Here is a 26,039-nt window from a genome sequence, read left to right as displayed (position 1 = left end):
GATCTTCTCCTGTGTGAGGAGGCGTCACCACGGTGCTTTTTATTAAAACTCCTCATTCTCTTGCGGTGTACAAGCGTACCAGATCACGTACCACCTCAACTCCACCAACGGCAACACCGCCACCGTGGACGTGCTCAACCCCAGCGCCCGCCAGTACACAGTCACCGGCCTCAAACCCGAGTGTGCCTATGTGTTCCGTATCACGGCGCAGACGCGCAAGGGCTGGGGCAAGGCCGCCGAGGCACTGGTGGTCACCACTGAGAAACGAGGTGACATGCAACTGTCTTTGTGATGTCACATTTTCACGTTTTTGATTATAAATAAAGACTACAACTAATTATTGTATTGTTAAAATACATTATTTCATATAGCATATTGTTTTTAAATCAATGTCAAATATATTGTTAGGGTTATTATTATTATTATTAGTTAGTCCTAACTCCGTCTTTTCTCCCCAGCTCGACCGCAGCCCACCAGCCGCCCCGCCGTGCCTCAGAAGGATGTGCGCGCCCGCCGCGTTCTCCTTTCGTGGGAGCCCGGCAGCGACGGTCTGTCGCCCGTGCGCTACTACACCGTGCAGCTGCGCCAGCTCCCCAACAACAACTGGACCGTGCACTCGGCCTCCGTCAACCACGACGCCACCTCCTACGTCGTCTCCAGGTAACCACTTTCTACATCGTCAAAGCTTGTTTTCTATCAGAAGAAATAAAACAAATCCCAGAAGGGGGAAAAAGATAAAAACTTGCTTGACTGTCATTTGCTTTTTGTATTACTGAAGAGGAAAAAAAATCTATTAAAATCGGAAATCAGATTGGCGTGAAAAAAAATCTGAGAATTTATTTTAAGGCCATTCATAATAACAACAATAATAACTTTTTTTATGTCGCCAAGGCTGAAGCCCTTCACGTCCTATCAGTTCAGAGTGAAAGCCACCAACGACATCGGAGACAGCGAGTACAGCGAGGAGAGCGACGCCATCACCACTCTGCAGGATGGTAGGTGATGCGCTAAATGTAACTAATTGAGCCAAATTCAACTCATCATTCTCTATTCTTGAATATCCTTTATCACGCCAGCGCCAGACGAAGCACCTGTCATCTTCTCGGTCACGCCCCACACAACTACGTCAGTGCTGATTCGCTGGAAAGTAAGGTTTTCTGCCTGTTAAAAAAATATTACTTTTTTTTTTTTTTTTTTACTAAAAATTATGTTTATTAGAATTATACATTTTAATTTATTATAGTCCAATTTTTTATTTTAAAACTCTGCTTACTATTTCAATTTACTGTCGTAACTGTATTGATTTTTAATGCTTTATTATTATTATTAATAATAATAATTTTAATTTTAATGTTAGGTTTCTGCCTGTTGTTATTTTAATGTAATATACTAGCAATGCCATTTTTGTATTATTTAATCTCTGGCTATTCTATTTTTAATGAAAGCAATTAGTTTATTTTTGTATTAATTAAAAATCCCTTCATCTTATTTTTTTAACGTATTATTGGGACTAAAGTTTTAGTTTTTGCATTTTTTTAAACTAGGCTTATTTGTTTTTTATTCACTCATTATTTTTTATCATTGTAAAACTGCCTATTTTAATTAGGTTTATTATATGTTATTTATATATTCAATTTAAAATAGCAATTAAATCATTTTATTCTTTTTACAATTTAAACAACTATTTTCCAAGTCTAATTTTAGTATTAGCTTTTCCATAAATAATGTCGTAATGATAGAGCGGAGCTTGTTTTCTTGCTCCCTCATCCATCCATCCATTTTTTCTCCCTCCTTACCACCCACCCACCATCCCTCGCAGCCTCCCCACGAGGAGAGGATCAATGGAATCCTGCTGGGCTTCCGCATCCGCTACCGGGAGCTGCTGTACGACCGTCTTCGAGGTTACTCCCTCCACGCCATCAACAGCATGTCAGCGTGGGCCGAGCTCACCGGTGAGATAAAAAGGAGCTGCATTTCAAAGAGGAGCCACTAGATGGCGAAAAGGGTTTCCTCACCACAAGTTATTTCGTGTTCCTGTATTGTGTGCGTTTGTCAGTGCAATGCCCAAAATCCATCCATCCATCCATCAATTTTCTGAGCCGCTTCTCCTCACTAGGGTCGCGGGCGTGCTGGAGCCTATCCCAGCTATCTTCGGGCAGGGGGCGGGGTACACCCTGAACTGGTTGCCAGCCAATCGCAGGGCACACATAAACATACAAACATTCACACACACATTCACACCTTCGGGCAACTTAGAGTCTTCAATTAACCCACCATGCATGTTTTTAGGATGTGGGAGGCAACCGGAGTGCCTGGACAAAACCCACGCAGGCACAGGGAGAACATGCAAACTCCACACAGGCGGGGCCGGGATTTGAACCCCGGTCCTCAAAAATGTGAGGCAGATGTGCTAACCAGTTGCACACCGTGCCGCCCATTTTTATAATGAATTTAGGAAATAGAAATAATCCCCATGCATGTATGGTGGTGTGAGATATCACATTTTGAATTAAAAAAAATAAAAAATCTACTGTAAGGTGCACAAAACCAGTTGGCCACCGTGCCGCTTGATACTATTATATTAATTGTTATTATTATTATTATACAAAATTTTTATTTTTAAAGTTTTTATTAGTGCCATTTATATTATTACTATGCTTTTTAAACATTTGAACCAACCCAGGGATGGATGATGTAATTGTAATTGATGATGTAATTGATGATGCAATTATTTATTTTCTCTATATGCTTTTTTTATATTATTATTATTCACAATGAATAACTTTTATGTATATTATTGTTATTATTATTATTCATCCATCAGTTTTCTGTACCGCTTATTTAATTTGTAATTTATTCTAAACTAACATCATATATAGTCATTTAATTAGTTTACATGCTTTTATAATTGTTTTATTTGTTGTTTATTTTATCATTATCATTTTTCATCATATAATAATTATCTGGAAACTTCGAATATCATTGTTATTAGTATTAAATAATTCAAATTATGTTAATATATTATTCAGTTATTTCATTTTGATTATAAATGTTTCAGCATAAATATTTTTTTAAAGTTAAAAAAATACATGACTATATTATATTATTATTACTATTATTTCACCATAGCAGTCATTAAAAACATTTGCGTTCAACTTCTCCTCCTCCTGTCCACAGCCCCCTACAGCGTCCGCAATCTGAGCGACGCCACTTTGACGCAGTTCGAGTTGGACAGTAAGTTTCGAAGCAAAATATAATAATAACAATAAATGTGGAATTTAATAAGTCCAATTTGGTGTCTTTTTTGCCACAGAGTTGAACAAGCACAAGCGCTACGAGATCCGCATGAGCGTGTACAATGCCGTAGGCGAGGGGCCCACCAGCCCGCCGCAGGAGGTGTTTGTTGGAGAAGCAGGTGTGTGGGTGCTCTCTACAAGACCAGGGGTGGGCAAACTTTAGTGAATAAAGATTAAAGAATGGAGCAGGTATTTGTGTATACGTGGCCTGTAGGCCATATTTTGCCCACCCCTCTTATAGATTGTTCACTGCTATACAAGCCAATAATGTCTCCTATGATACATAGGTTTATAATGGGGTATGTTGGTATTTAGTTCCCACAGCGCCCCCACAGAATGTGGCCGTTCAGTCCTCCACCGCCACTCAGCTGGATGTCACGTGGGACCCGCCGCCGATCAACGCTCAAAATGGTGACATCCAAGGCTACAAGGTAAAAAAAAAAGTGGTCTCGAAAAAGAGGAGACAGAATGCAGTCTTCTTCGGACTAACGCGGCATTCGCTGTCACGCATAAAAACGTCAAAGCCGCCTTGTGACAACAATCACAATTGTTGACTTGGAACAGAGCATTCAAAAATGACATTGGGCAATGACCCGCATACTCCGTCACCAAGTCTAAAGATAAATGTATGTATATGTAACTAATTCAAACAAATGTAACTAATTCCATTAAATGCAACTTATCGCTGATAACTACTTCAACCAAATGTAACTAATTCCACTGAATGTAACAAATTCCATTGAATGTACCCTATTCAGCCACATGTACTAAAAATGTAGCTAATTTATCCAATCAAATGTAACTAATTTCACCAAATGTAACAAATTTCACCATAACCTAATTTATTTCTTTAAGTGTAACTAATCCACCAAATGCAACTGATTTCTTCCATTTGTTTCTAATTCCACCAGACTTAACTAATTCATCCAAATACAACTACTTCCGCCAAATGTAACTAATTCATCAAAACCAAATGTAACTAATCCACTGACTAACTACTTTCACCATGTAATTAATTCAAATGTAACTAATACCAAAACTATATAACTAATTTATCCAACCAAATGTAACTAATTTGTCCTAAGGTAACTAATACACCAAATATAACTAATAGGATCAAATGTAACTGATTCTATGAAATGTAACTACAGTCATTCATCCAAATGTAACTAACTGCGAGAAATATAATGAAGTGTAACTAACTTATCCAAATGTCACTAATCCCACCAAGGTATACTTTTGGGAGTCCCACCGCAAGAACGAGACGGAGCGTCTGCGGACCCTGTTCATGCCCGAAGGGGGCGTGAAGCTAAAGAACCTTACCGGCTACACCAGCTACATGATCAGCGTGGCCCCCTTCAACGCTGCCGGGGATGGGCCCCGCAGCCCCGCCATCAGGGGGCGCACTCAGCAAGCAGGTAGTGGAGCCAAACAGTGACAGGCTAAAGTGGGGAGTGGGAGCTAGGAAGGATGACGTTTTGAAAGGGGGGTGTGGGGGTTGAGTCCGCCAAGGAGTTGTTGAGTTATTCCAGCTTCTTCCACAACAATGGGGTCTTTGTCTCCCCTCACAGAGAGCAAAGTTTCAAGAGCTCGACTGTTTCCGAACTCAAGTTCAGCCAACTCTAATTAGGCCGGTCAAGCGAGCGAGCAGAGACGCTCGTTACGGTGGCGAACTGGCGTGACCTGGCTCACATTGTCTTTTTGGGAGGGACAGCAATCACAGAGTTTCTCTCCATAACAGAAAAGAGCTGGACACTATTTTGGGTAAAATTGAGAAAAGTACTGGGATGCATGCATGTAATTGTGTCCTAAATGCGACGATATTTAAATTTTTGCCAGAAAACTTTCATTTCTTTAGTTTTACAAGTCATATTAACGGAAAGATCTACACTTTTGGGTTTCCTTATATACAGTACACGCTGTTAGAGATTTAATAGGGTTTTTACACTAACTAACACTTTTGGCCATAAGGTACTGTAATTAAACTTTACATTACCAAAACTGTATATTACTTTTAACTAGGTGTTACTGTGTTTTTATGACAGTAATTAAATGGTACTGTAAATGTGAATTACAATAAGTAAAATAAAAAAATACAAAAGTGGAAGGAGAGTAATCTGAATTGGGTTCTGGAGTCATACTCCATTTTTATCGTTTCCTTTTTTTTTTAATGAATACTTAAATATTAGACACTTTTTGACAATTGACAATTTACATTTATGATGTCATGTCCCAAAAGCTACCATGATGAAATATGTTTTGTTTAATATGAATTTTTTTCAGATCATTTTTTCCCGCTCCCTACACTTGTTCATAGCAACCGTATGTACAACACTATGTTTCAGCCCCCAGCGCCCCCAGCTTCATCCACTTCAGCGAGCTCACCACCTCCTCTGTCAACGTGTCGTGGGGCGAGCCGGCCCTGCCCAACGGCATCATCGAAGGCTACCGCCTGGTCTATGAGCCCTGTACGCCCATTGACGGTAAAGTCTCCTCCTTCCTCTCCTTACCACTTAACCCCGTGGTCATTGCTTGGATTACCAAATAATAACACCTTTAACCGCTAGAGTTTGGATTGTATGCCACTCTGGTAGATTGGATTTAAGGCATTGTAGCCCAATAGCTACCATAATGTCATTTTGTCCAGATAGAGAGAGAGAGAGTGTGTGTGTGTATGTATGTATGTGTGTGTGTGTGTGTGTGTGTGTATATATATATATATATATATATATCTATATATATATATATATAAATGTACATATATATATATATATATATATATGTACATTTAATACCATGCTCCCACCCGGAGGGATGTTTCAGCACCTACCACAATTTACTGTATAGCTAGTTTAGGCATCCTGTTTAATCATGCCAACAAGAAAGCTACCATAGTGATTTTTAGTGATTCTTAGTTCAAATTTAATACGATAGTTATTTTGTTTAACATTATATGAAAACATCCTTTTTAATCACGCCAATAAAAAAAAACAATGTTATTTTTTTTAATTCTATTTTTTATAATTTTTCCCCAAGTAGTTTTGAAATATCCATCCATCCATCCATTTTCTGAGCCGCTTCTCCTCACTAGGGTCGCAGGCGTGCTGGAGCCTATCCCAGCTGTCATCGGGTAGGAGGCGGGGTACACCCTGAACTGGTTGTCTGCCAATCGCAGGGCACATAGGAACAAACAACCATTCGCACTCACAGTCATGCCTACGGGCAATTTAGAGTCTCCAATTCATGCATGTTTTTGGGATGTGGGAGGAAACCGGAGTGCCCGGAGAAAACCCACACAGGCACGGGGAGAACATGCAAACAGGCGGGGCCGGGGATTGAACCCGGATCCTCAGAACTGTGAGGCTGACGCTCTAACCAGTCGCCCACCGTGCCACCTAGTTTTGAAACAAAACATATGACACATGGCCATAGTCCTGCAATAAGGGCATCCAGTTTAGTCATGCAAACAAAAACAAAGCAAGTTTTTGATCATCATGCCAACAAAAAAGTTACCAAGATGTAAATCTTTATGGAGAAATGTGTATTTTTTATGTATTTCTTATCTAATTAATACAGTAAATAAATGGAAATATTTTTGTTACATTATAGGGACACAGTTCTATGTCATGCTTAATCATGGCAATAAAAAAAAAGCTAAATTATTGCACCAGACTGCCATTACACTTTTAATCTCATGCACCCACCCGCCTGAGGTTTATAGCCAATAAAGGCACTATGTTTAATCATGCCATCATTTGGGATTCCCTACTCTAAAAAGCATTTTGATCAAAAAGTACTTTCAGTAACAGTAACATTTAGTTACTCATGCTTCCTGTGTACTTTCCTCTTTGGCCTGATGTCCTAGGAACAGTTCCTGCTATTGAAAATCCCAATGCCTGGTGGGACACTGTACATTGTGGTCATCTACCACAAACATTCAAAGTTGTGTGTTGTTGTTTTTAGCACAAATCTAACCCTTGTATTTCCTCATATGGTCTCTTTGCATATGCTACTGACTAACTGCATTGCATTGTCTGGCCTGTGTAAGAAGTGCTGTAAACGTGGTATGTTTGCGCAGAGTCTTCCATGGCCTGTGCCGACTGTCTCCACTCCCCCTCCTCCCCCCCAGGCGTCAGTCGGACTGTCATGGTCGACGTGAAGGGCGGCAGCCCCCTCTGGCTCAAGCTCAAGGACTTGGCCGACGGCGTCACTTACAACTTCCGCATCCGAGCCAAGACGTTCGTGTACGGGCCCGAGGTGGAGGCTAACATCACCACCGGCCCCGGGGAAGGTAGCAGACGCAGAGGATTTAGATTTTTTTTTAACGCGGTTTGAAATGCTTGAATGGTTTTGTGATTGGTTCCCAGGAGCCCCGGGACCCCCAGGGGACCCCTTTATCACTCGCTACGGCTCAGCACTGACCATCCACTGGACCAGCGGGGACTCGGGTCGCGCTCCGATTACACGCTACGTCATCGAGGCTAGGCCTTCTGGTGAGTGTGGTGGGATATAAGTTAACTCGTTCAGGGGCGGAAAGAGGTGTAATGTGTCACCATCTGCTGCCCGACCGCCGTCCGGGGTCTTTTTAATAGCTTATTGATCAGTGCGGACAATCAGTGTCAGTTTTTGATTGATGGAGCGTGGCAGGGTGACGAATGGTTTGATGCCATATGCCACCAAGATGGAGGAGTCTTTTCCAAACCCCGACTGATTAGGTGCTGCCTCGTCAATACTTTTGTCCACAAATATATTAGTCAGAGTCTCCCCTGGCTTCCAAGCATTGTGACAAGCAAGCTACGTTGTCAAGTTGTCTTTTTAGTTTATTTCTTGCAAGAAATGAGAGAAATTTCATATAGCAGAAGCATAGACGGAATGCAGCAGGTCATCACACCTCATATGAAACACGAGCCTCCTCGGGATCGCAAACCTACTATTAAGTGTTAAGCTACAAAAATAAACTTGGCCAATGAGCCAAATGCTGCTTCACCAAGACATTCGTATCTGATCGCATTTGCAGCGGCTTACCTCTGGTACATTTCCATTACGAACCTTATCAGTGTTTTTTAGGAGTTGTCCTATAGAAATTGGCACACTACCCCGCAGTTTATTTATTTGCAAGAAAGGGATGGAATTGGATAGAGCACAGATTCTCAGAGTGCAGTATATACGAGGACTCAGGATCTTAAATGAAATTAAAGTAATCATCAAGCTTAAATTACATCATCTTTATTACATCAGCCACCTCTCAATCACAAACAACAATTGTCTGTTGTTGCTACGTTGAACCGGGCTTTAAAAAAATAACCTTGTGTAATGAGCCACATGCTGATCCCATGTAGCAGCTGCCCTCTGGTAAATTTCCATTACAAAACATCATCACTGTGTTGCCATAAGACTCATTACTTCCCAGGCAGGGAAGAAAGGGGAGGCATTGTACATATGTAAAAATTAATGGAAAAATAACATGCTACTTCACCAAGTCTAAAGACAAATGTGTTATCTGATTGCATGGAGTAGCTCGCTTTGGTAATTCTCAGAAAGTCTGTCATTTCTGTAGCTAGTATAGTGTACAGGTCTTTAGACTAGGTGAAGCAGCATGTGGCACATTGCCCACGGTTGATTCTGTAACGTTCCAAGTCGTCATCAGCAACCAGATGTTTGCGCTCTTGCTTAGTGTGATAGCAGCCGCCGTGCTGGTCAGAAGGCCTTGTGTGCTGCATTCTGTCCGCTGTGCAATGTCTCCTCTCCTTGCAAACCGCTAAAGACAACTTTTGGATGTTTACCAGTATTTACTGCGTTGTGACAAATGAGCTACGGTGTGTTTGCTTGTAGTGCGTGCGTGGCACATTAAGAGTTAGCGTGGTGTTTACAAGCAGCAGTAGAGGCGTGTAATTAATGCTCTGGCAGCACTTCCAAAGGTGAAATATGGCCGCGCAAAAGTAATCGATCGCTCACAGTTAATCTTAAAGAAGACATATTATGGAAAACTGGCTTTTTAATGTTTGTATACAAATACAGCAGTTGGGTCTCTGGAGTCTCTGCTTACGCATCGTGTGAAATTAAACAACCAATTACATTTTTACTTACATTATCTGCCTATTTCTGAAATGTGCAGCATGTGAGCTGTTCTGCACTTCTGCCTCACTGTTATTTAACAGTGGGGTTAATTTACATAATAACCACCCCTCAGAGTTTCTCCACCAATGCTTTGGACAAATTCTGATTAGACACATTTATAGAAATTAACACAAAACAAACAATTTACTTAGTTGTTTTAGTTCACATTTGATGGGTAGGCAGGCACTTCCTAGATCGAACTATTTGTAGATAAATATAATATACCTTCATTATGAAATAAACACTAGATACAGGGTGAGCCAAAAATAGGTATGCATATTTTTTAATTATATGAAAGGAAGAACGGGAGGAAGGAAGGATGGTAGATAGGAGGCGGGTAAGGGTGGATGGGTGGTATTAAAGGAAGTGAAGAAAGGTGAAATGGAGTGGTACAAAAGAAAGGAAGGAATTAATGAGAAAAGGAAGGAATCAAGAATGGTATGGACTGAAGGAAGGGAGAGAGAAATGATGGAAGGAAAGAAGGATGAAGGAAGGATGAAACAAAGGAAGGAAAGAAGGAAGAGTGAGAGGAAGGATTGAAGAAAGGAATAATGGCTGGAAGGAAGGGAAGGGGGAATCTGGAATGTAGAAAGGAAAGATTGAAACATTTGGAATGAAAAGAATGGAGACTGGAAGGAAACAAGGAAGGGAGGAGGGATTGTATGAAAGAAAGAAGGCAGGAAAGAAAGAACGGAGGGATCAGGGGTGGTGTGAAAGGAAGGAAGGAATGATGCCAGGAAGGAAAGAACATGGGATGAAGGAAGAGCAAGGAAAGGGGTTGACAGCCACTTTCAGGATCTCCACGAGGTCAAAAGACAAACCCACACCCATACTTGAAACCCTAATTTGAAACCTTAACCCTTGTTTAAAACCATGACACTGGCTTAAAACAATGATTTGCAACCCCTATGACAAACCCTAACCCAGGCTACAAACCATATTTTGAAACCCCACTTAAAATTTACAAGATTAAACTGTCTTTACTAACTGTAATTGCAATACATAAATAATATAAAAAGGATTTTCATGTTTCCATGCAAATGTTAACAAGGACACTATTTGTTTTGACTTTGCAGATGAGGGCTTGTGGGACATCCTGATCAAGGACATCCCCAAGGAAGTGACGTCGCACACGTTCAACATGGACATCCTGAAGCAGGGCGTCAGCTACGACTTCCGGGTGATTGGCGTCAACGATTACGGCTACGGCTCACCCAGCCTTCCCACTCCCTCCATATCCGGTGGGTGTCCATTTAGTCCTTTCTTCCATATACGTGTGTCTTGATGTCCATGTCATGCATCAGTCGCTACAGTGGACGGGATCTGTGTTTCGAGGAGGAGTAACAACATCGGACCAGTAAGTAACACTGTATGGGATGACATACTATAACGTCCACTATAGTGACTGGAGCCTGATATTGATGTCAAGATTCATACACCTTGAAGAATATGTAATAGTGACTGATTCACAACTTGCACAACTTTTGACAACAAGACTCTTCCATATAGCAAGCTTTTGAATAGATGTCCACTGTAGTGACTGATGCACAACACTGACGTCAACTCTTCTGCACATAGACAAAAGCATCGTTTGAATAAATGGCTGATGAGACAACTGCTTTTAAACAGATGTCCACTGTAGTAACTGATGTACAACTTTGACTCCTGTATATAGAAAAAAAAAGCTTTTGAACAGCTGTCCACTGTTGTGACTGATGCACACTTTAATGTCAAGACTCCTGCATCTGGACAAAAGCACCTAGTATAGAATAAAACATCTGTTTGTCGTTGTTTTTTTTAATTGTTTTTTTAAACCCAGCCCAAAAAGTGCCCCCCTTCTACGAGGAGTGGTGGTTCTTGGTGGTGGTGGCCCTCGTGGGGCTCATCTTCATCCTCCTGCTGGTCTTCATCCTCATCATCCGAGGACAAAGCAAAAAGTATGCAAAGAAGTCAGAATCAGGTGAGGCCCGCCTGTAGCCGCGTTGTTTTATGACGATTTGTTTTTTTATTCATTTTAACTTTCCAAGCCCACGGCGGATGAATCTGGCGTTTTTGTCCTCGGAAATTATGTTGTTTTGATTTAACGAGTACTTAACTCCTCTGTAAATCCGTCCCAAAACAGCTGTTGGTGAAAAGACACAGTCGAGCAAGGTCGGGACTCGTCCATTGACAATCGTGTGTGTTTCGCCTCGCTCAGCGCTTTGGGAGGCGGGGGTAGGGGGGTTGCCCCTGAAGGGTCACTTACTGCTCATCTATTTGACTAACAGTGGAAAAACAAGAGTGGTCCTTCTCACTCCTGACACAAACGCCTCCGTGTCAGGCTTCGGGTTAAAAAAAATTTCACATACTTGTGTGTAACCGCCAGTTGACCTCGAGTCGCCCCAGAGCGACCACGGAGCAACCACCCCTCATCCCGCTCGCCAAGAATGTTTTTAACCTCTAACACAGGAGTGGACAAACTTTGCGCTCAAGGACCACATATAGTTTTTAGAATGGACAGATGAGTCAGGCCAATCAGTGATGAGGTATAAAAAAAATTATAATAAAATACATGTAATTTTAATTAATTGTAATATTAAAGCAGTAAAGCAGTATTCCCGCTACCCTAGTGAGGATAAACGGCTCAGAAAATGGATGGATTAAAGCAGTAATTCATTTTATTTATAATTAAATTATAATTATCAATTATTTCATACAATAAATGTTGAATTCATATTCATTATTATCATTATGTATTAAATATAAATTTCTACCATATTTTAATATAATGAGATGTATGTTATCTATGCAAATACTGTATTATTGTGGTGGAAATGTTTTAAAACAGGCTGCTACATTTGACCAGATAATCTTGGATCCTGGTCAAGCAGCATGTGGCTCATTATCCAAGGCAATTCATGTATGTTCCAAATAATTGTAACAATTAGTTGCTTTGATCACGTGGTGGCTCAATTTTGTTTTGCGTGACATACTGCATTCTGTGCCTCTGCTCTATACAATGTCACCTTTTTCTTGCACTAAAGAAGACAACATCTCTAACGGTGTCCTCTGGTCACACAGTGTCTCTGTATGTGTGCGCAGGTAACAACGCCAACTGCAACGCGCTGACGCACGGCGACATGGTTAGCCTGGACGAGGGCCGCTTCCCCGCCCTTGAGCTCAACAACCGACGGCTGTCTGTCAAGAACTCTTTCTGCCGGAAGAACGGCGTCTACACCAGGTCAGCCTATGATGCAACGGCACTTCCAAATCCCCGGCGATTATAGATTAATGCCACGTCTTGATCTCGGCTCTCAGAATACCAAAGACCCTCATGCCCGCCGGGCCGCCTTATCCGCCTGATCACAATTCAAACAAGCTGCCTAATCCCACCGTAGTCCGGCTAATTCCGAGCCGTGTCGGAAAGGCCGCAGTGTTTACGGCTGATTTTCTTCCGATTAGTGCGGGGTTCAAACGCCAAGGGAAGTTCACTTTTATTTATTTTTTTTTATTTATTTAACTTATTTAACTCGACATCTCATTGCTTTGTGAATGTTTGCCCACATCTTATTTTATAGTTTAGATTTATCATCAAGTAGGATTGCTGCAAAGCGCTCGATAGGTCCAAAACACAGAGCTGTACATTCAAATATGATTGATGTCCAGTACCTACTAAATATAAGTAATATGAACTTGTTTACAATATTAATAAGAAAATTGATCATTTAAACGAACAGAGGGAAGTCTCAGTTTAGACTTATTTCAACGTGTATTCTACTTGAACTGATTACGGCCATGGGCTTTCCCATTTTTTCCACGTGCTTTTGGAAATATTTAAATATTAGAAAATGTTGTCGGTGTCTTTTTTTTTTTTTCTAATTGTATTTTTTTTAATGTGCAGCAGCTCCACATGCAGCCGGAAAGTCAACACGTGTCAAAGACTGAGAAGGGGGCGGGGGTTAGGTTTGTTTAGCAGGACCACCGGAGGGTATGAAGGAGGCTTTTCTTCCCACTCTCATTCACTCCACTATGTTTATAAAAAACAAAATCAAATGCACTTCTTCTGGGTGGCAGTCTGTACTAGTATTAAAGGCAATTAAATAGATTTAAATATGAATTAATTCATTAATATTAAATCATTTATTACATTGTCACTAATTGATTACAGTGTGTAATATAGAATAACCATTTATTTCATGATATGCATTTCACGACCTTTTTAATTATTGAATGACATTTTTTATTTAATGGTATTTTGTAATTGTGTCATTTGATTGATATTGTATTCATTTTATTTAATTAATTTTAGTATGAAGATAAGTGGTGTCGAAAATGGATGAATGGATTATTTAATGGTATTTTGATTCATTGTATGTTTGATCATTTCATGGAATATTGAATAATTTAATTATTGATTCATGAATGGCATTTTTGATTGGTCTGATTGTTTTTTAATTTTAAAAAATGTATTCGTTATTTAATAGATGACTTTATTTAACAGTTTAAATTTAAATCATTTATAATTGCTTCAATTCAATTGTATTTTTAATTATAAATTGCTCTATTTAATTTTTATTTGGGAAGTTTGACTGAATGGATTTTTTAATGAAATATTTTCTTTATTTTTAATTATAATAATTTATATTAATTTATAATTATTGTTCATTTATTGGAATTTTTAATTCATGAATGGGATTTTTCTATTTAATGACCTTTTTAGTTGTGTAATGGAGTTTTAAAATTAACTTAATGTCTTATCTATGTAACATCCTTTTTTTGTTACAATGCTATGAAAACAAAATGATGTGCAACATAAAGCCTTTCAAAGTCATCCATCAAGGACCTAGTTTGCGATACCATCTCATTGGTTGAACTCCAAATCCTGTTTATGATGATAACCAAGTATTAAATTGGTAACAAATGAGTGATTGTTTTCCTGTTTTTTTTTTTAATGCAGGTCTCCTCCCAGGCCGAGTCCAGGCAGTTTAAACTACTCGGACGAGGACATGAGCACAAAGTACAACGACTTGATCCCTGTGGAAAGCAACAGCCTGACCGAGAAACCCTCCGAAATCTCTGACTCGCAGGTACGCTAGCAATAAACGATCCATCTTTTTAAAATATATATTCATGTTAGAGGGGAAACGTCTTTCATCATGTCCGTGTGTGCACACTCCACTTTGCATTGTCACCTCTGCAGTATTTTGTGGCATTTATGTCATTCAACGCGTGTTCATGCACTTGGCCAACAGCGATCACAGACACTGGACACTGGCCAACGGATCCACTCAATTTCCTACTGCATATACATTTTTTAATGAGCAAGAGTCCACACGAGCACGGGTAGTTTGAAAAACATTTTATCCCCATGCTTTGGAAATTCTGCCATCTTATTTTGAAAACTCCTGTATGGTGAAAGCTTTCCAAAACCCCTGTGCAACATAATCTCCTTGAAACTGACCCTATTCAAATGTCTGTCTTTCTTATAATAGCTAATTATGTCACTATGGCGTCTGATACTGCAAGGTTTGGTATCGATCTGATACCAAGTAAATACAAGGACACTATCGCACAACGACACCAATTTCGTTTTTGCTAGGTTTTGTGATTGGATTGTTAATTAGTTCAAACTAGGGCAGCGCAATATGGCCTGAAAATAAAAATCACAATTTTTTTTTCACAAAAATAACATTTCTGCTTCAATCGATTGATTTCCCAATCTCTTACAGAAAAAGCAATTAATAATGAAATTATTTTTTACAAGTTTTGCTTTTTGTTCGCCCCTCCTAAATTCTGATTATTATTCTGGCAATTAGCACTTGCTAATTGCTTGTAAGGTCAACCAAAATCTTTCACCCAACATTTCGGTCTGAATCTGCTATTTTTTAGGGGGTTTCATCTTTTTCCACTCAATGGCCTGCAATTGCATTTCTGTACGGACTTCTACAACTTTCGACAAAGATTTGTAGTAGATCTGTTTGTATGACAAGTTTTTAACTTTAAAAGTTTTTACCGTTTTGTGTGAGTCTAAAAATGTTAATATTAGCTAGAGCATTTACAATGAAAACGAAAACAAAAATTGTAGTGAGGAGACTCAGGTGTCCAATAGTCATACTGTATGTCAAATTTTAGGGTGTTCAAAAGCTGATTTTGGAATTTGACCTGTCGTGTTTCTTTACAAAGTGACATCGCCAACTACAGGCCTGTCACAGCATATTCATATTTTTTCAAGTCTGTGAGTTTGCAATTTTCCTTTTTTTTTTTTTCTTTCAACTACCCGCCTACGTGTGGACACGGGCTCAGTGTGTTGGCTGTTCTTCCTCAACCATGGCTGGAATTTTCAGCCTTTTCCGTTTGCTGAGCCAGAGTGGCCATCGAGTCCAGATTGGACCTCGCTCTCGTTATTCCCATTTCCCATCGACATGTGTCTCTTGTATTGTTTGGGAACATTTTATTCCCGGATGTCTTTTATGCATATGTGTTCTTGTTTATGTCAGGCCCTCTCTCGCTCTCTATTTCCTCCGTGTGGTGAAACGTCTCGCGGTCTGGTTTATGTACCAGCCAAGTGAGAAGGGTCAAAATGGAAGAATTCCCTTTGTTCCAGACAACCTTGAACGTTGCCTTTCATTTACTCCAGCTCATTCCCGAATTATCTGTTGACTGTCTGTCAACTAAACATTCCTCATATGAACTCCACAGCCCCCCCAAAATCCTCTATCATCTCCTCAAACCACCCACCCTCACCCCCTCCTTTCAATGGGCTTCTCAGTTTTCACCGCAATGAATCTCCTCGGAAAGGGGCTTTCGCCGCTCAATAACGTTCCCTCAACGTTTCACCAGCTGGCTGACATTCCTGCTTTTTGCACTCTGTGTATCCAAAATCCCCACAATGGTCTTTGAGGGTCTCTCAAGCTGCGTTCTCCAAGGAAGTGTCGTCTTTAAAATCCTGCTTCTACCAACGCGTTTGACACTTTTTTGCCTTTTTTAGACATGAGCTTTTGCCTTTGCCGTGAAGCAAATAGAGATGGTCTCACTTCTGAGTCACACACAGTAGATCATGCAAAGATTCACTTTAATGAGAATTACTGTCTGTCATGTTTGTGCCAAGATCAAGTAAATGGTCCCACCCCCCTTGATGTAATCTGTCATTATGATACATCCCAGGGTGAATTGCTCTTCCTAAAAAAATACCCCAATGTACTGCTTTGGCTTCTGGGGGACCCCTGCTGTGTTCACAAAACAAGTATGACAACAACCCCCCACATGCTCCTCTATAATCCATAACACGGCAAGACAAAGGATTGACCCACTCTGGTAATTTTGGGATGAGATAGGGGGGAGGTGCCGGTTGCCAGATCACGGCTGTTCCAACTGCAACGACTCTCAGGGGGACTGCCAAAGTTGGGAGCCGTGCTGGGTTTACAAAGTCGCTCCACCCACACACAACAGCAAAAACTTGAATTGTTTGCAATTTAGACTCATACGTGGTCCAAATTCGGGTGCGATCAGAAAAAAGATTCTAGAACAAGTTTGTCTTTAAAATATCCCTGGATTGTCAAATGACCCTAAAATGCCTGCTTTAAGGCAACATTTAAGACTTCCTGTGTGTTTCCAGGCATGGCTGCTTGAGACTTTAGTGGATCAACACATGATAGACCTACCTACCAAATTTAATGTTAAGTGTGGAACTAGCTCCGGAATACTGGCCTGAATTTCAATTCTTGTGGTTGTTAGAGCTTTTTTTTTTTTTTATGGGGAATCCTCAAACTTTGGCACCTTGCTCTGCCCTCACGCAATAACAACATTTTGCGTTGTCCATCTGTATAGTATATGGTTAAAATTTGTTAGCCATTGCACAAAACCTCTTGGACAAGTTTACTTTTGAAAGACCCCTGGAATTGGCAAAAATGATTAAACCAACATAGCGAACTTCTCATGTTTTGAGGAGCACGTGTTCTTGAGGTATATTATCAAGTCAAACAGCCCTGGGTGGTGGAATTTTCCAAACAAATCTTGTGTTTGCATGAGTAGATTTTTGTGTTTTATGGTGAGTCATCAAATTTTGCTGCCAAGCTTTATCCACATGCAATGACCAAAGCTGCATTTTTTTCCCCATAATATAGCTTTGCCCGCCTGTCAACTAAACGTAGTTGGGTTTCCATCGCATGAAATCTCAGACCAGTTTGCTTTTTAAGGACCCGGGGAAATGGCCGAGATAATACTGAAATGACTGCTGGAAAGCAACATGGCAGACTTTCTCTGTTTTTTGGAGTTTGCATTCTTGAGATTTTTCATTGATGTACTCATGAGAGACATGCCTACTGTTTTTTTTTTGGGTTTTGTTTCTTCAAATTGGCTTCACCAAGCTGACATTTTAAAATAAAAAAAATAAATCCTTCTTGTGGTTGAGTGACTAGAAGTTTGTGTTTTATGGCGAGTCATCAAACCTTGCCACCATGATGCACCCACAGCCCATGATGGTTTCTTTGGAATTTAGCATCGCCTGTCTGTCTCGTATGCGTGGTGCAAATATGGTGGCACAAGAGCATTTTACATGCAAAAGCAGGCATTCCAACCCCCAACCTCGGAACTGTGAGGCAGATATGCTAACAACTCGTCCACCATGCCGCCCTACAATAGATCAGTAAACCACATGGATGAAAAAAAAATATTTTAATTAACCTATTTTTGGACAAGAATATTGCAGGATTTAACAATGCAACTGCCCAGTGGGCCAGATTAAAGAGTGGATTGGGCCGAAAGTTGCCTGCAGGCCATATGTTGCCAACCCCACATTTAGGTGGACCTTGAAAATGCTAATAACAGAAATAGGCTAGCACCTACTAATGATACTATATCTCAATCATTCCCCTCTTCGTTTAACACTGTAACCATGTAAAAATGCGTGTTTGACAATCGACACTGACGACTGCAGCGGCTCCCTTGGTGAGTTGGTTTCTCGCACGCCACTAATTAGCTGCTAACGAGTTTAGCAAGGAGGTGCTTCATAGTGAGCGCTGCCCTGCAGAATGTATCATCTAGATCACTCCAAGTGATTCCCATTGACATGCTTAGAAGTGGTGTGTTTTCCTGTGTTAATTCTCTTCAAGTGTCTTGAAGTTGCCATTGTGCGGTCGCAACGCCGGTAGGCACGGCGCGAATGTCCCAGAACGCTGTCTGGCCTCGAGTGTTTACAAGCTGCTAACGACAATCAGATTGGACGTGAATGTGATAAAAACTGGAAAAACAGTGTTGAACCACAGTTGTCCTGATAATTTATTACTGGCAAGATAGAAGAGAGATTGTACAGAGCAGAAGAATCGGAATGCAGTGTACAGTAATAGGGCCAGAGCCCCGCCACAAATAGCGGGGAAAAAAAATGTAATTGATGCATCCCCCAAAATGTTCATAACTGCCTATACAGTGGTAACTTGACTTTCACCAATTCACGGGTTTTCTGAGTTACGATCTGAGTCTCAGTCGATTGTTTTTGCTTTGTGTTGCAAGCCAAAATTTGAGGTACGATTAAGCTTCAGATAGATGTCAACAGCAAACGCTTTTACGAAACACGAGCCGCCTGGTTTTCAGAAACAGAATTGTTTACAGAGAACAGACGGTACAAAATTAAGCTTGGGTAATGAGCCACATGCTGCTTCACCAATTCCGACAGACACCGACAGAAATATTTGTAAAATAAAATGATGAAAGGTGAAAATAAGAGCTATTTTTTGGTTAATAGTGGACAAGGGATGTTGGTCCATGTTTCTGTGTCCTTCTGTCTATATGGTGATGTGCTGTATAAAAAGAAAAAAGAAAAGAAAAAAAAACTGTTCTGTTCACCCATAGGAGGCGCTGGTGTTTTCATACGGAACAGGTGGTCTACATACACTTCCACTGCATTTGGTGAGGTTCCTGTCAGCTGCCTGCTTTTGTTTGTTCGATTCTGTTTGTAGCAGACCGGTTCCTCTTGCTAGTTCCCATCCAATTACAGACTACTTCTTTTGTGCACCGACCTGGTGCGGCTACAAAGATCCTGAACGACGATGCAGTCGCTTAGCGTGTCGGAAGCCATCTTGTGTTTGCTTTTTACATCTGTTTTCAATGCACGCTTCAGCCATCGTAATCACTCATGCTTTGACCATCTCTGATCGTTGTTGGTGTCCATTGTGGTGTGTTTTAAGGGTGCTTTCACATGTCTTGTACGCTTTCTGTGGACAATGTCCTTGGTTTGGTTTGGGTTCACACTGTAAAAATTCCAAGTATGCCAAGAACGCGTCACAACGAACCACGTGACATCGCTCTCTTCTGTCATTAGTAGTAAGAATGTAAACAGGAAGATGGTTCACTCTATGCAAATAAAAGTTGTAATTTTACGAGACGACATCTGAACAAGACAATAATATTAATGATGACCACTAAGCGGGTTCGAACTGCTCACATGGTAAGCCACAGACATGACTGCTGTAAGCCTAATCTTTTTGCAGGCAGTCTGTAGTTTGCTTTAGGAGCCTATCAGTAAAGCCTCACTGTTAGCCGAAGAGGCTAGCGCTTACAAGGCATCCCAGAATACCAAAAAGTAGTCGTTTAGGCTCACAATGACAGCTATCACATGTAGGCTGTACCGAAACAGAGTCCAAATGGGTCCGTCGCTAGTTGTGAAAGCACCCACGATGTGCATGTTTGTATTATTTGATTGTGCTTCAAACGAGGGCTCCAATAATTCATCTTTAGTTGTAGTGTCGCTAATCACTTCAACGTGACATCACCGCCTTCCCATGGTGTATAAATAAATAAAACGTTCCCCGGGCCCCCCTTTTTTCCTTTCACAGGGCAGTGACACTGAGTACGAGGTGGACGCCAACCGCCAGAAGACGCACTCCTTCGTCAACCACTACATCAGCGACCCCACTTACTACAACTCATGGCGTCGCCAGCAGAAGGGCATCTCCCGAGCACAGGCCTACAGCTACGCCGAGTCGGAGCCAGGCGAGCCGGAACACAACGCCACACCGTCCCAGCTGCCCCCTCTGCCGCCTCTGCCCCCCCAACTCAGCTCGCCCAGCCCCCAACCCCAACCCCAACCCCAGCCCCAGCAGGCGCAGGGACAGCCGCCCGGCCAGGGCAGCCTGTTCAGGCCCAAAGGCAGCCGGACTCCCACCCCGTCTCAGCAGAGCACCAATCCCCCCGGCCAGCACGCCGCCGTCTACAGGCCCCCCAGCAGCCTGGCCCCCGGCTCGCGGGCCCCCATCGCAGGCTTCTCCTCCTTTGTGTGAGAATTGCAGAAAAAGAACTAAGGAAATTTCTGGAAGTTTCAACCTGGCTTCTTTTTTTTTCTTCTTCTTCATTTTTCTGACACCTGTGGCTACGCCTTCAACTTGAGACTTTCTGAGTGCAAGACACATGATAAAGATACACACTTTTTCTTAGTGTTTTGTTTGCATGACTTCTTATTTCTTTTTTTTTTTAATTTGATTTTCACACACTCCATTGGTACGGCCCCCCAGCTCACTGCGCCTCCAATTACTCCTTTTGTGTGTGAATTACAGAAAAGGACTAAGGACATTTTCTGAAGTGTCCACCCGGATGTTTGTGTGATTTGTGCTTTTTTTTTTTTCCAATTCACATTTCCGATACTTTTACGAACACCTTCAGCTTGAGACTTTCTAAAACACTTTTTGACACACACCGATACATCCGCTACACTTTTTGTTAGAGTTTTGTTAGCATGACTTATCACTTTGCTATGTCCCACACATAGGATCATCTTCAACTTGAGACTTTCTGCAACACCTTTACTTAACATACAGTCCGGTCCATAAACATTTGGACGTCCACACAATTCTCACCTTTTTGGCTCTAAACACCATCACAATGAATTTGAAATGAAATTAACAAGATGTGCATTAACTGCAGACTTTCAGCTTTAATTTGATGGGATTTACATCCAAACCAGGTGAACGGTGTAGGAATTACAACAGTTTTTATGTGCCTCCCACTTCTTAAGGGGCCAGAAGTAATGGGACAATTGCCAATGGAACTGACTTATATTTACTAATTATGTGACTGCTGACAAAAACAGCAGGATGGATTCTGACGTGTGTTGGACAATATTATCTGTTCGTAGTCAGCCAAATGCTTGAAAACTCATTGGACGGCGCTTCACAGTGCAGATGGACAATGGCACGAAGCATACTCAGATAGCAACCAGACTTTTTTTTCATGAAAAATTTTATGTAATGGCCCAGTCAATCCCCTGACCTGAATCTGACTGAGCATGTATTTCACTTGCTGAAGACAAAACTGAAGGGAAAATGCCCCAAGGACAGAACTGAAGTTGCAGTAGAGGTTTGGCAGCATCGCCAGGGATGAAATCCAGCATCTGGTCATATCTATGCATTCCAGACTTCAGGCTGTTATTGACTGCAAAGGATTTGCAACAAAGTATTAAAAAGTGAAAGTTTGATCTATGATTGTTAATTTGTCCCATTAAATTTTGTTCCCTTAAAAGTTGGAGGCTTATATACAAACTGTTGTAAATCCTCCACCGTTCACCTGATTTGGATGTAAATTCCCTCAAATTAAAGCACATCTCATTGTTGTTCCCCCCCCCCCCCCCCCCCCCCTCATTTTAAATCCACTGTGGTGGTGTTTAGAGCCAAAAAATATGACAATTGTGTCAATGTCCACATATTGATGGAACTCACCGTTTGATCATACTACTACTACTAAAGCTTTTTTTAGCATTTTGTTGGCATGACTTATTTATTCATTCACCTTCCACACTTTTACGGATGCACTCAACTTGAAACTTTCTGCAACAGTTTTTGACACATGACTATAATACAATTAGTACACTTTTTGTTAGCATTTTGTTCACACGACTTGAATTGTTTTCATGCTCCACACTTTTAGGAATGCCTTCGATTTGAGATTTTCTGCAACACTTTTTCCCACATGATCATACATCTACTCTGCATTTTTTTTTAGCATTTTGTTCAGCGGACATCAGTTTTTTCCTCTCCCACACTTTTAGGAATGCATTCGATTTGAGACTTTCTGAATGACTTTTTGACACATAACGATGATACAACCGCTATACCTTTTGTTAGCGTTTTGTGAGCATCACTCCTTTTTTTTGGTGACACCTTTAGACACACCTTTAACCTGATACTTTCTGCAACACTTTTTGACACAGTGATGATAGATGTACTCCACTTTTTGTTAGCATTTTGCACGCATAACATTTTTTTATTTGTCAAACTTCAGAACACCAACTTCAGACTTTTTGCAAGACTTCCACACATGACGATCATACATCAACTTCACTTTTTGTTAGTTTTTGTTTGCATGACATCCTTTTTTTATTTCATAAACACAACTTGACTCTCTAAGACACCTGATGTTGATACATTTACCAAACTTTTTGTTAGCATTTTGTTTGCATGACGTATCTTTTTTTTTTTTTTTTTTTTTTTTTGTATGCACACACTCAAGTGGTACTACCTTTGTATGCCGTGCAAAGTCACAAGAGTCCTTGAACACATATATACATAGAGACATACTTATGTGTATATATATAATATGACGCTATATATTATATATACGTATCTAGAGGACTAGTCAGTGCTCACTCAGAATTGATGGCAACTGGAATAGTTTTGGGGAAAAAAGTGCTGTTGATTGTATAAAAGTTGCAAATGTTGTATTTGTGTGTGTGAAGCAACAATCAAGTAGCACATCAAAGATCAGCTGGACTCATACTTGAGTCATATATATGACTTTGTATATCGAGTCCATATTCCAACGGATGCCTTTCACGCACATGGATGACATCTGACAGAGGACTGCGGACATTTGCTGGATATTTTTGTGGATATTTCTACTTGGGATCACTTTGGAATCAATGGCAGTAACTTGAAAACAAAGGATATTCTCTTTTTTTGGCCCTTCTGGTTTCTGGCTTCTGGCTTCCGATTGATGATGTCATCAGATCACCTCACCGCAAATGAAGCCATTGTCCTGTCTCCATTGCTTTGTTCGTGTGTGTGTGTGTTTTGGCACACGACCCAAGCTTTACAGATCATTCAGTGTGTGTGCGCGTGTGCGTGTATGCGTAACAAACTGTAAACCTGCCCCGACACTCAATGCTACAGTGAAAACTCGACGGTTAGTTTATTTGAACAGTGTCATCTAATTGTCAATATTTTTATTAATTTTTTCCTGTGAGGTGATTTTGTTTCGTACGCGATAAAAGCTTACCATGTAGAAGAATGAATATATGATCACAGTACATTTCGGAAATAAATTATTTTTCAATGTTTAGTTGGTCTGGTTTAAATATTGTTAAAAATATATATATTTTTTGCGGTCAGTAACATAAGTTGCTGAGTACTAAAAACAAATGTAGTAGTAGTTGTAGTGAAATACAAAAATAATTTTTTGTATTGCTAATCGTTAATTGATCCAATTCCACTTAGCCTTAGAATTTTTCAAGGTAACAGGAAATACAACCCCAATTCCAATGAAGTTGGGACGTTGTGTGAAACAAATAAAAACAGAATACAATGATTTGCAAATCATGTTCAACCTATATTTAATTGAATACACTACAAAGATATTTAATGTTCAAACTGATAAATTTGATTGTTTTAGCAAATAATCATTAACTTAGAATTTTATGGCTGCAACACGTTCCAAAAAGCTGGGCCAGGGTCATGTTTACCACTGTGTTACATCACCTTTTCTTTTAACAACATTCAATAAACGTTTGGGAACTGAGGACACTAATTGTTGAAGCTTTGTAGGGGGAATTCTTTCCCATTCTTGCTTGATGTACAGCTTCAGCTGTTCAACAGTCCGGGGTCTCCGTTGTCGTCTTTTACGCTTCATAATGTACCACACATTTTCAATGGGAGACAGGTCTGGACTGCAGGCAGGCCAGTTTAGTACCCGCACTCTTTTACAACGAAGCCACGCTGTTGTAACACGTGCAGAATGTGGTTTGCCATTGTCTTGCTGAAATAAGCTGGGGCGTCCATGAAAAAGACGTTGCTTGGATGGCAGCATATGTTTCTCCAAAACCTGTATGTACCTTTCAGCATTAATGGTGCCTTCACAGATGTGTAAGTTACCCATGCCATTGGGACTAACGCAGCCCCAGACCATCACAGATGCTGGCTTTTGAACTTTGCGTCCATAACTGTCCGGATGGTTCTTTTCCTCTTTGGCCCGGAGGACACGACGTCCACAATTTCCAAAAACTATTTGAAATGTGGACTCGTCGGACCACAGAACACTTTTCCACAGTCCATCTTAGATGAGCTTCAATTAAATATAGGTTGAACATGATTTGCAAATCATTGTATTCTGTTTTTATTTATGTTTAACACAACATCCCAACTTCATTGGAATTGGGGTTGTAGAATAAGCTAAATAGCTCCTATGAAATCTAGTTGTAGGTAGGTAGAAACTTTATTCCTTTGACACCAGATGGTGACAGAACTTTACCCTTGACAGGGCTTACATATTAAAAAGGACACAAATAAAAGTAAACAAGAAAAATAAGCAGACTAAATGAATGAGAAAAAATGACCCACAGAACTTTTATGATGAAAAGAAAAAGACCCACAGCAAATCATTCTCCGGTACCTGATTCTTAAATTCCTTTACTGTCGAGGGCTGTGATTGCAGTTAGAATAAATGATTCTTATGGCTTGTTTTTCTGGTCAGTGGCACTTTGTATCTCTTGCCTGATAGAAGAAGACTGATGATAGAGATGATTTTCAACATGCACACTTCACTTGATTGTGTATTTAAACAAAAAAAAAACTTGCATGGGCATCAGATGACATCCAAAGTTAATTGGATGACATTCTAGTCAAGCCATGGCTAACCTCGTAAACGCGGCAGCGGCGGCAGCAGGAGCAGATTAAGGAATTGGAATGAATGCAGCCAAATGATCTAATCCTTTTTTCATCACATGGGGGAATTTCTGTCTGACGTAATGTAGTCCTGAATGTTTACTTCAATGTGTAAAAAAAAAAAAGAAAAGAAAAGAAAAGAAAAATGAGTGATTATCGGGATGTATATTTAATGTGTTCTGTCATTTTGGGGAAAATTCCATAGCATCCACCTTTAATACATTGTTTATTATTATTTTTATATAATCTGAACAATAGTACATTGTTTTTACTTTTGACTGTAAAACTAATACAACCGTCGTTAATTTAGACAACTTTCGCTAGCTTCAGCTATTATTTTTGTATTTACTGATACATGCTTGTACAACTTTCAAGTCAAGGCAATGACTTTTCACATGGACAACAGTAGTTCTAGTCTGTACCGACCAAAAAAAAAAAAAGTTAATATAGTGTTGCCTAATATGAAGCCACAGCTAGGCCACAGACACGTTAGCATGTTCATTAGAAAGATAACCCGGTTTTTAAAGACAGAAGTCAACTTTAGAATCATCAGTTTAATATTGTTTCAGTTATTAGCAGATAAGAAGTGAAAATATATTTTTTGGGGAAAAAAATTCTATACATCATGATGTATTATGTTTTTTTTCTTCTACATTAGCTTAGAGTTAGCATGTCTGATGAACAGACAACCCAAATGTTTTGGAAGACGGAAAAGTCAACTTCACAA

General features: G+C 40.3%; 1 protein-coding gene across 7 annotated transcripts in view; it reads left to right on the top strand.

Annotated features, from left to right (window-relative positions):
* Window positions 1-23,714, top strand: part of sdk2b (sidekick cell adhesion molecule 2b) — a 237,988-nt gene extending 214,274 nt beyond the window's left edge. For 2 of the 7 annotated variants that reach the window (XM_061755551.1, XM_061755558.1), the window contains 18 exons: window positions 75-269; window positions 459-660; window positions 892-995; window positions 1,077-1,147; window positions 1,820-1,952; window positions 3,178-3,234; window positions 3,314-3,415; window positions 3,612-3,727; window positions 4,528-4,714; window positions 5,642-5,779; window positions 7,375-7,587; window positions 7,664-7,789; window positions 10,490-10,654; window positions 11,233-11,373; window positions 12,474-12,633; window positions 14,350-14,479; window positions 19,239-19,295; window positions 20,222-23,714. In XM_061755551.1, coding sequence (XP_061611535.1) covers window positions 75-269; window positions 459-660; window positions 892-995; window positions 1,077-1,147; window positions 1,820-1,952; window positions 3,178-3,234; window positions 3,314-3,415; window positions 3,612-3,727; window positions 4,528-4,714; window positions 5,642-5,779; window positions 7,375-7,587; window positions 7,664-7,789; window positions 10,490-10,654; window positions 11,233-11,373; window positions 12,474-12,633; window positions 14,350-14,479; window positions 19,239-19,295; window positions 20,222-20,665 — 2,741 coding nt within the window. In that variant the 3' untranslated portion in view covers window positions 20,666-23,714. The remainder of the gene's footprint in view (window positions 1-74; window positions 270-458; window positions 661-891; window positions 996-1,076; window positions 1,148-1,819; window positions 1,953-3,177; window positions 3,235-3,313; window positions 3,416-3,611; window positions 3,728-4,527; window positions 4,715-5,641; window positions 5,780-7,374; window positions 7,588-7,663; window positions 7,790-10,489; window positions 10,655-11,232; window positions 11,374-12,473; window positions 12,634-14,349; window positions 14,480-19,238; window positions 19,296-20,221) is intronic. The other 5 variants (XM_061755553.1, XM_061755552.1, XM_061755556.1 and 2 more) reach the window with 5 other exon arrangements.
* Window positions 23,715-26,039: the final 2,325 nt, after the last annotated feature.

This window comes from Phyllopteryx taeniolatus, chromosome 19, assembly GCF_024500385.1.
Source record: "Phyllopteryx taeniolatus isolate TA_2022b chromosome 19, UOR_Ptae_1.2, whole genome shotgun sequence".
Taxonomy (NCBI): domain Eukaryota; kingdom Metazoa; phylum Chordata; class Actinopteri; order Syngnathiformes; family Syngnathidae; genus Phyllopteryx; species Phyllopteryx taeniolatus.
This window is presented reverse-complemented; position numbering and strand designations above follow the sequence as displayed.